This window comes from Gallinula chloropus (assembly GCF_964237585.1).
Source record: "Gallinula chloropus genome assembly, chromosome: 7".
Taxonomy (NCBI): Eukaryota; Metazoa; Chordata; class Aves; order Gruiformes; family Rallidae; genus Gallinula; species Gallinula chloropus.
In genome coordinates, this window is record NC_140092.1 from 18,940,282 (window position 1) to 18,951,138 (window position 10,857).

Genomic DNA, 10,857 nt, shown 5'->3' on the forward strand with positions numbered 1-10,857 from the left:
AGCCAATTTCTTCCAAATCCAGAAACTGAAGGTACTACCATTCATTTTTGTTCTCCATGAATATTTCAGCCAACCTGGCTGGTTTACATTTTAGCGTGCTGCAGAAGGTCTGTGTAGTTTGTGTTATGACGCAGGAGACAGTAGAGCAAAAAAAGCTACAAACACCTGTAGCCTGGCTCCGTGTGCCAACCCAGCACCTATCTTTTCTTGAAGATTCTCATTGTTCCAGGTCACTTGTCCCAGTGCATTTGTTTCTGTAGTATAAAGCTTTTAGGTGTGTGACTGATTGTGCGTTGAGAATCTCTGCAAAATACTTAGTCATCTTGTTTTTAATACTTAGTCATCTTGTTTTTCTCTTCTAAGTTTCAGTGGGAGATGTTACAGCAAACACAGGATCCTTGAGTATCAAGAGAAAAGCATGGAATGATGGTAAGAGCTCCTGACTTTTTAAAGCTTCTATACACTGCTGTTGAATTAGATGCCAGATTCTAGTTCCCAGCACTCAGTTTAAAAAAAATAAATCCTAGAACTTAACACCAGCTGCAAACCAACATTCTTCTCTCAGCCTCCACAATCTGCAAAAGAAAAGTCCTGATAAGAATAGGTGCCTAAGGAAAATGGTAATTTCTCTCTTTCAATCCTCATTCCTGTCATAAATGAGGTAGTTATCAGGAAGTACTTCTTTGATTTGTAAGAATCAAGTGCAAGGAAAAGAGAAAAATATTTTTAAAAGAATATATCTTAATTACTTGTGTTGCTTAGAGGAAAACAGGGACAATATCACAGTCATGGTTGCAGTTTCCTCATATTATACCATGTGCCAGTAAATGAGAGGAGAAATTACATATTTAGACGTACAATGTCTAACATGTTGTAGAGAACAGGTTAAGGCAGCTAATCAAAAGGGAAGGTATGGTATAGAATCACTGAGAAAGGAAAATGAAGGGAAGGATATGAATATGCAGCATGCAATCTGATACAGGAAAGGCCAGAAGCTTATTTATCTTCTTGGCAGAATTGGCAGGTCCTAAATAATCAAAAAGTTCCACAATGAGGGATGAAAAATTTCATGTTTAGGAGGCTCACCCCTATTTTTAATACTAAAATGATGTCTTGTCTACAGACAGACAAATACAGACAGATCCAGAAAACACATTTCTGAATGCAACCTGCTCACTTCACCATCACAGACTTGACTAACAGGACTGACTCTGTGTGATTAAATATACTTTCATTTATTGAGTTCTAGACTAGTAGATCTTGCAGAAGGCAGTAGCTAGGCAAAGCTGGACGTTTCACATGAGTGATATTTACAAGGCCAGCTTCATTCCTACTCACTGTTATACAATAACCCCTTACACAACACCAGGGCACAGCTGCCAAAGGAGCGTAACAGGACAGCATTAGGAAAATCTGGCATGTGCTAAACTTCAGTGTCAGCAGTTCATTGACTTGTCCACTCTAACTACATACTTTGCTTTTGTCCACAGAGGTGTCACCTGTTCCACTTAAGAAAAGTGCTTCTGAAAACACCATACTCCACTTCCAAAAACTATTAACAGAGAGAGTGCACACAGTAACAGAAGGCAAAAAGTTACTGTTAGAAAGGCTTTGTAAGCAGGAAGAAATGCAAGACCTCAGCAGAACACAGCTGTATGCTGATCCATCAGCCATACAACAGGTTGGTTTAATGAACTTTTACGAAATTAGCATGCAAAGAGATTCTCTCAGCGAGAAATTAAATAGACTAATTAATAAGTGTAGGTCACCCACACGAGTACCTTTGCTCCCCTTTTAATATATTCACCTTCCATCATTTAAACTAAAACACGGTATGAGTTCCCATCATAATCCTCAACTGTGAGCTTTTAGCAATGTGTCAGTCCAACAAAGGATATAACCTCTGCCTACATTCCTTGGCTCACCTACGTGCCACAATTCACAGGCTTAATTAAAAGAAAATAAGACTTAAAACTGATCAAAGAAAACATGTACAGTTAAAACTTCATCCTGTCATTTCCAATTACCATCTCTATGACCTTCTTAGCAAGTTAGTCCTCTGCAATCAACCAAAACGTTGTAATCATATGAGAACTTTTTGATTAAGCAAGGCTGGAGACGAAAAGGCACCACTGAATTCTCATTTACCCTCCCCCAGCCTTGCCACCTGCTATGCCGGGGTGGTGGAGCATCCCCATCTGCCCCCTGAAGGGATGGTGCTGTGCAGCAACGAACTGAGGGGTTCAGTGAGCCAGAAAGAAAGTACACAAAGTTGATGCACACCCAGAAGGGGCAGGCATGGTTTGTGGTCTCTGTTCTGTCCAGTAGCCAAATGAAGCACAGAAAACATATAAACAGTGCAGGGAACAATGACATGGTAAGTGACAAATGCCATGCCATAATTAGCTGTTACTCTGTAAAATCCTAGCAGCCACTAATTCATTTTGTGATTGTGTAAATACTCTACAGCCCGAACTGCCTGCAAGACATGTATTTCCAAGGTTTTCCTTTCAGTGCATTCAGGCAGAACAACTAATTTCTGGATCTGAGTCATGTTTGGGCACAGACCAACACAGCCCTGCCAAAGTTAGGTTAGGCCTGGGCACGCACAAGGGCACAACTGTAGTCAAACAGTCAAATCCTTACCACAGCAACAACAGCCACCAGGTTTTTTTATGTATATACAGAGGCCTAAATTCCACCCAAGTCCCTCTCTGCAAAATCTTACACAAAAGTATTACTGGATATAGTGCTTCGTTTCCTGCTCTATGGATAATTAGTTAATTTCTTGTTAATTCACAGGTAGTAATTTCCACCAAGGTAGATTTTGTCTGCCATTTGACTAGTATTTTCAAAACAATTCTTGGAAGTCAGAGAAAGACCCTAGTAAATCACAGCTTTTTGATCATATTCACCCATACAGTGACAGGGACAGTGTATGCTTACATACCACTGTTCACATTTCACATTGTTTTCTCCACATAAACCTTCTTTGGCTTGTAATACTACCACTGTCTTTGGTTTTTAAAAAAACCCTGTCTTCTCCCTTTGCAATGAGATAGTCCAAAGACATATCCTTGAATTTGACTCAGCCAGATCTGGCAACTTTGGCAGGAAAACAAGGGGTCTGTCCCTGCCATCACAGGAGAACATGCTGAGCCAGCTGAAGACCCCACTATTCCTATCACAGGCTACTCCTTCCACACATGAAGCAGGAAAAAAACAGTGCGAACCAACCCTAATTCACTCTACTGCATTTAAGCAGTTTAATCCAAATTTAAATTAAGGTTTTTTTACAATAACTGCACTGAAAATTTTAACACCAGTGACTTACTTGTTCTGCTCTACCTGCTCTGTTCCATGAGTACAAGGCTGATGTTGCATGAAGCAGCTGAAGCTGATTTGGTAACTCTGCAACAAGAAGATCCCCTTGTCTCCATGCTGCTGCAAGCAACCTGATGCTAGCTGGATCCCCTATAAACCAGTTCAGCTTGCTAACCTGATACAAGGCTAGCCCAGTTGGGAAAAAAAAAAAAAGCAAATGGTTTTCTGTGTGTTGGAAAAGCAGCCCAGCAAGTTCTCAGCTGTGCTAGCCCCAGCTGTGAATAGCTCAAAGGGTTTTTTTGTTGCAGTGTGACTTCCCTCACAGAAGAAAGGCTACCTGAGGGAGCAGTTAAACTGCACTTAAAATTCAGTGATGTACAAGGATCCAAATCTTTACAAATTTTTGCTGTCATGCAGTATAATGTCCCCCAAAAAATCTTTCTCCTTTTCAAAAAAGAAAAAAAAAAACCCACATAAAAACCCAAACAAACAAACAAACAAAAAACCCATGTTCATTAAAATAAGTAAATATTTCAGGAAACATGGATCTGTTTTTAAATGCTGTTGGTCAGGTGAGAACTGCACAAAAGCACAAACAACTGTAAATTTTTAGTAGGTAGAGCATTGCAGAGCACACTTGCACTGTCTACCATTCACATCAATGCTAGAGGGTAGGCATGGAGCAAAAACTGACAGAACAACAAAGAAAAAAGAACACAAGGGATTTTCCAAGTAAAAGTGTGCGTTGGTTGGGGTTTCTTTAGTCAAAAAACTTTCCAGAGAGTGGGATTTACCTGTCGAACAAATGTCAGAAGAAGGTGGAGCTCCCTTTGGGTGGGATTCTACTTCTATTCTGCTCCGTGGCTGCCAAGCATAGCTTGCTTTTTGTAATTGTCTTGTCAAAAAGCTATCTCCTTCTTTCCTACTGTTCACATTTATTTTGGGTCAAAGGTGGTAAGAGATGTCAAATGCATGGGGCATTTGGCATAGTTCAATATTTACGTGCTACTCACATTTATACAGATAATCAATTTACTTGAATGTCTAGGACACTGAGATAGAAAAAGCAGTGCCATCAACACCTTTCTTCTCTGCAGTTGATGTGATTACACATCACTCTTTGCTTAAAGACAAAATAACCTGAATGTTGCACATTTAGAATCCCAGCTGTGTAGAGGTATGGTCTGTCTCCTTTCGACAGCATCTCCCAGGGCAGTGACAATGGGCCAAATAGAATGTGGCTGAAGTGAAGGATTTCTTAAAAATGCCCCTTCAAAAATAGTGTTAAATCAATCCAACTCATCCCTCCAGTGTGCTTTTCTATCCACTTAAGCTTGTGCTGCAGCTCTGCTCTGCTGACAGCTTTACACTTACTGCAGTCACAGAGCAGTTAATCTAGGCACACTTACGGGCAAGTTAAAGGGAATTTGGGACACCACCTGACACATGGTAAATGCTTATGTGAGAACACTGCTGTAGGACTGAAAGGGTTTGGGAAGAGAGGCTGCCTGAATCAGAGATCCACAACACAGTTCCTTTTCCACAGAAAGTTCACATCATTCTTTCCATGGAACCACTCCTGGGAATACTAATATAAATTACATAATGAAAACAATCCAGCTTAAAAATCAAAACCAACACCAAGTAATGATGGCAAAAGCAGCAATCCTATAAAAAACAAGAGAACTCTGCTCTTCTCCCTCCTCAAATGCCCACACTATTAGCAGGGGGGCATTCAGATTACCCCGAGGCCAAATCTCCCCAGTTTGCACCTGGCAATACTGAAATTTTTGAGTTGTGGCAGATAAATGGAGCAATCACCACTCTGATCTAGGTTAATAAATTCCATTCTTCTCTAAAGCACACTCATGCACCAAGATAAATGGTCACTTTACCTGTCTTTAATAGGGCTTGCTACCCTGGAAAGTCCTGACTGCCCCATTTGGTGTCCTGGTGAACCAAACTATATTTGTGACAAATGCCTGGAGAATGAGCTTCAGGGAGCAGAAATGCTTGCATTGTCGGTGGATTCATAAGCTTTATCACCATCACTGACTCTCCATCCAGACTGTAGCCCCTTGTTCCTTCTGCAGCCAAGTCTCCTTGGTGTTGGCACAAGCGCTCATGTGGCCAAGTGGTTAACCAACTGACAGAACTGATTTAAATTAAAACTAACCTAATAAAAAGCCCTGCAAAGAACCCTGCTTTTGTTTTTCCCCTAAGTTCAAGGAAAATAGTGTAAGACATGGCAGAAAGAGCAGCCAGGACAGATTACCTGGAGTGCCAAGTATGAACCTCCCATGCTGTGTACAACCCCCCCTCTGTGCATTAGGCTAAAATTTAAGATATGGGCAGACAAGCCAATGGAAAAATCCTGTGAAAATTACTGGAGAGCTGTATGATGATTTTTTAGATTACTTAACTACAGTCAGTGTGAAGAAATATGAATGGTCTCTCTCCAAGTAAGGCTAGGTTAACGTAATGGAAAGTCTGTTGGCTGCAATAAACATAATGGGTGTCTGAAACCTCATATATATATATATATATACACACATTTTGACACCACAAATCTCTTTGACCAGAGGTAAGAGCCGAGGTGTACGTCTAAGAGATGTGAACTTGGCTAGAATGGAAAAACTGGCTTATCTTCACTTTCCAAAATCGAGCGTGCAGGAAGCCAGCCCTGCAGGAAGCGTTTAACAACGGAGCGGAAGTAACAGCCCGCCACAGGAAAAAGGTCTCGCTCCTCCTCTCTTCCTGCAGGAGTACACTTCGTGGCTTGTTATTAAACAGGCCTCTCAGCACCTAGCTCAGACTAGCCTACAAGCATCAACCCAGATAGAAGGAAAAGATAAAGTGTTAGTATATCCACATTCAGTAGGTGCCTCTGAAAGTACTCGGGAATGTTTTACCAGCACGTACCAGCTGAATGGGATACACTGAACAGGCACACAGACTCAACCACTAGCTGAACATCTCTGTATTTAGGCAACTAAAACAGTTACTGCATCTGGGGATGGGGGATCTGCTGAACACACAATGGGTTCTTGAGATGAAATAGAGATAAATGTTAACTACCAAATTATCAGGATTGTTACCTGTAGCATTTCCGTGTTCCTTCAGCAAATTCCCATGCAGATACTATTGCAATTTCAAGCTTTTTGCCTGAAAGATCCACAGTGCAAGACAGGATACCAACAGCTAGCTAAATAGCCTTTTAAATTTAAAAAAAAATAAAATCTATCTTGTACCCAAGAGGTGGTATATAAAACCCAGATAAACACTTTTATTATGCTGTATTGAACATAGATATTTGGAACGATGGCTAACAGGAAGCAGCCAGTTGACTGAAAGAGAAGGAAAACTTCTTAGCTTGCACTGGAGATTGTTTGGGTTCTGTGGTGTGGGAGTGAATAGTGGACAGTAGCATGGAAGATATCAAAAAAGCCAGCTGGCCTGGCCTCCACTCTCCATTTACTTTGATTTACACAACGAATTCCATACAACAGACCCAGCTGAGATGAGACAAGGAGTATTCCCTGTCTTAAGAGAACTTCCACCTGCACAGAAAAGGCCATTTAAAGACCTTTCTAAAAAGCAGTACAAAGCTGGATACACTCAGGTTTCAGTACATGGTTTTTCTGCCAAAAATATTTTCCAGGGAATTTTGCAAAAAGTTAACTGAAATCACTCTTGTTCCAAGATTAACTTTGCAAATTTGTCCTGGTCAAGGACTCAAGTGACGTTTAATAGATTTCTAACTCAAAGTACTCCTCCTCCCTCCCTCCCCACCCCCAAGAAAGTCCTCTGGCTTTATTTTGGCATGCTGTCAGTAGATTTTACAGTGACTTTGTTCCCTGGCTTAGAAATAGTAAAGATGATTTAGCACAGCCACTTTGAAGCCTTGTTAATGTTGAAGCCAGAGTAACAGCATTAGCTTTAGCAGCTTTAACATTTCAGTGAGAATTCACTGTGAATGTAGCTGTAAAACGCGTTACAAACATGAAAATCGCTCTAAAATGGTCTCAAGTTAAATTGGTACAATGTTCTTAGTGCGTGATTGGCCTGTGAGTAGGAATATACTTACATTCATTTCAATTCACAGTTCACCCTTCTAAAGTAAAAGCCAATAAAAAGCCATGTTCTAACTTCTGCTACAAAGGAGTGCAAATTTAAGGCTCAACAATCTAGCAGCTGCTTTTTAATTAAAAGAAAAAGAAAAAATTTTAAAAAGCAGCTTTCAAAGTTGTTGCTTATGTCTAGGCAGTGAAATTCTTTCTTTTTCTCAATGTGCCTGTTTATGAGCCCACTCCAGAACCTCCCTTAGAAATAAACACACAGAGGCTTTTCATGCAGAATAGTTTCAGTGTAACAATGAGCACCACAGACACGCTGTTGAATACATGCTTAAATATTTTGGTGGCCCAACTCAGATAACCAAGTTTCAAGGTTGCGGTTACAAACATCCTCACTGAAGTCCATCTCTCCAGTGATGTCTTTTTAAAAGTGGTGGAATACAAACTATCAACTCATTTTAAGGCCTTTATCAGAAAAGTCCTTCACATTGCTGCAACCAGCTATATCGAAACATGAAGCACAAAGAGTTCATGCCACATCTTTTTTCTTTTTGGCATGTAACAAATACTCTGGATCTTTATGTACACAGATATTATTTCAAAGATATGTTCCCAACAGCTGCCTCTTCTTTGTGGATCACTCAAAAATGCAGTTTGATACACTGCCATACCTGAATATTCTGTTTTTTAACACCTAAAATGAATTAAGGGTCAAATTTTGTGATTTGATGTATTGCACAGGACTAATTTGCTTATAAAAGATTACGTCTGCGAGTACCTAAGGCCAGTAATCATTACCTAAACATCACTATTAATTTGAAGGCGACGTCTAAGGACTGTATTTTCTAATGGGAAATCAGATTTCTGTTCATTGCTGAGGTCTGATTGGGTCTGCCCATTAATATTTACAACACCTCTCTCATATTTACTTATTTTCAAAGGAATATGGTTAAGACACTTCTTAGTTTTTAAGTTTAAAAGGACGGGCTTAATGAAATTGACTGATGCAATTAATGCTACATCTTAATTTTGATTTCAAATCCAAAAAGAAGGAAGAAATGCAGCTGCTGTCGTGTTACCTCCTGAGAGGGATGCCACCTCTTCTGCAGCTCATGGCAGAGAAATGCAAAGGGGTTAGGGAGCACCTTTAAAGAAGGAAAACATCTCAGCTATCGAACAGAACTGCACTGAGCCCATGCGAAAGCACAGCTAATTGAACAGACTTTCACTTTGCAGTGAGAGGAAACCAGTTTCACTTGATGGATGCAGTAACCATGCCTCTAAAGCATCCCTTAAATTTACTGACAATTATTGCTAGAAGAGCAGAGTCAGAGGTAGTGCATACGTGCCTGGGGGTGCATATTACCTTCCCGTAACTCCATAGAAGTTGTGAATTGTTTACAGGTTCAATCACAGCATTAGTAATACTGTTTACAGTTGCATCCTTCATGGGGGAATATCTGATATTAAACAGCTTATGGAAATCAAATATACTTGTCATGTGCCCATCAGAAAAAAGCGTATTGAAAAAATCACAAAATCAGGTGAAAATTGAGATAGTAAACTACAAAGTGAGGGAAATAGGGGAATCATTTTATTTCCAACTAGGAAACTCCAGGTCCACTGGTATAACTGTGTAAGCAGTAATGAGGTAAGATTTTTTCCAGCCTCTTCACTGAAAAACTGCGCAACCTAAATTGAGACTATTGATTACAAGGCTTTATTCCTTGGATTCTGCAGCTCTGTCGCTCCCAACAAACACGTTTGTGATGGGCACTGGCAAATATATATATATATATATATATAGGTTTATGAATGATATACCTGCAATCCAAAGAAAATTGTTAGTGTAGGAGTCACGCAGGAGTGCAGCGCTTTCCCAGCAGTATATGAAGCTCAGTTGTAATAAACAGAAAACCTCAATGCAAAACCATTTTCTATCGTTGGTCCAAACCAATCAGAGCAAACTTTCCATGCCTGTGACCTCAAAAATACCCAGAACTTACCATTTGATCTATTCAGCGCACGAGTTCTTAGGGAAGCCCACCTGCCGGGGCTGTCAGGCATGGGGTGGTGTAGCCCACCTTTCGCAAAGGGGAAGCTGAGTGCAGTGTCTAGGTGTCTGTACTTGCACCTGGCATGTACCGCAGGTGTGGCAGTTCCCACAAGGATATATCCCTTTCACTGAAAATAACACGATTAGCACCCATGTCGGCGTGTGGCGCCACTGCCCAGAGTGCCACCCGGCAGCAGCGCCCACAGCCCAGCTCGCAGCTCCGTGTCCACAGTGAAGCCCTGTCAGGTTTATGCTGCCACAGACGTGTCAGGTAGAAAATCAAGTTTTATTACATCACGGTGATGACTCTAAATAACCGTGGCTCGAAGGAGCCTAAAAATGCCCCCAAGAACCGCCCGGCCTGAGGAGCCCCCTGACAGCAGCATCTCGAGTAACGCCGGGAGCGGCGGCCGGGCCTCGCCGCGACGCCGGCAGGCGGTCAGCGGCCGCGTGACACCGCCGCGGCGCGGCGCGGCTGGGACGGGGCGCGGGAGCCCCGCAGCCGCGGGGCGCAGCCACGCCGCCCGGTTGCGGAGGGCCCCGGGCAGCCCGGGACGTGCGCACTCCCGGGCCGGCGGCGCTGAGCGGCGTCCCGGTGGCCGGCGGCAGCAGGGGCGGATGGCGACTTCAGCGCGATCGCAGCCCAATCCCAAAGCACGTTCGAGAGCTGCTGCCGCTTGTGCGGGGCCAGGACGGGCGGGCGGGAGGCGGCGGAGCGTTCCTTGCGCTTCGCCACCGGGATGCTAGCGGGGCTCGCTGCCGGCGCCGAGCGGGAGGAAGGGACGGGACGCTCCGCAGCGGGCAGGCCCCCGGCTCCGCCGCTCCCCCGCAAGCCCCGCTCCTTCCGCCGCCGCTGCCGGCGACCCGGGGCCCTCCCGACTGCACGTGGTGGCGTGGTGTCCCGACCATCCCCGGGCAAACCGCCGCGGCCCGGCCCGGCCCCGAGACGCCGCTTTCGGACGGCGGCCGATCCATCCCGATCCCGAGCCCAATCCCCACGTCCCCCTTACCTGTGCTGCAGCCCCACCAGCCCCAGAGTGATCACATGGGGCACGTCCAGCTCGGTGGGCCACACGCCGGAGGCGATGCAGCCGAACACGCCGCACTCCTCCCGGATGCCCAGCTCCTCCAGCTCCATGGCGCGGGCGGCACGTGGCGGCGGGCGGCGCGGCCCCGGCGGGCGGCCCGGCCCCGGTCTCGGCCCCGCTGTGGCGGCTCCCGCGCGCTCCTGCCGGCGCCGCGCGCAACCAACAGCGCCGCGCCGCGCGGGGCCGCCGGTAGCCTGCCGGCGCGGCCTCCCTCATTTACATACGGGGAGGGGGGGGGCGCCCCCGGCCTCACACCGCCGCCTCGCCTGTCCGTCCCCCCCCCTTCCGCTTCCAGCCGGGCTCACGACCCCGG

General features: G+C 44.4%; 2 protein-coding genes across 3 annotated transcripts in view; one reads left to right on the forward strand and one right to left on the reverse strand.

Moving 5' to 3' along the window:
- LOC311193804 (uncharacterized protein) overlaps nt 1-9,691 on the forward strand; it is a gene marked incomplete at both ends in the record, with an annotated part of 28,594 nt that extends 18,903 nt beyond the window's left edge. Inside the window, 3 exons of the mRNA XM_084266745.1 lie at nt 364-429; nt 1,491-1,681; nt 9,551-9,691. Coding sequence (XP_084122871.1) covers nt 364-429; nt 1,491-1,681; nt 9,551-9,691 — 398 coding nt within the window. The remainder of the gene's footprint in view (nt 1-363; nt 430-1,490; nt 1,682-9,550) is intronic.
- PPAT (phosphoribosyl pyrophosphate amidotransferase) overlaps nt 1-10,594 on the reverse strand; it is a gene marked incomplete at its 5' end in the record, with an annotated part of 44,960 nt that extends 34,366 nt beyond the window's left edge. For both annotated transcript variants that reach the window (XM_084266841.1, XM_084266840.1), the window contains one exon: nt 10,467-10,594. In XM_084266841.1, the coding sequence (XP_084122967.1) occupies nt 10,467-10,594 (128 nt within the window). The remainder of the gene's footprint in view (nt 1-10,466) is intronic.
- Between the last annotated feature and the right edge of the window lie 263 nt (nt 10,595-10,857).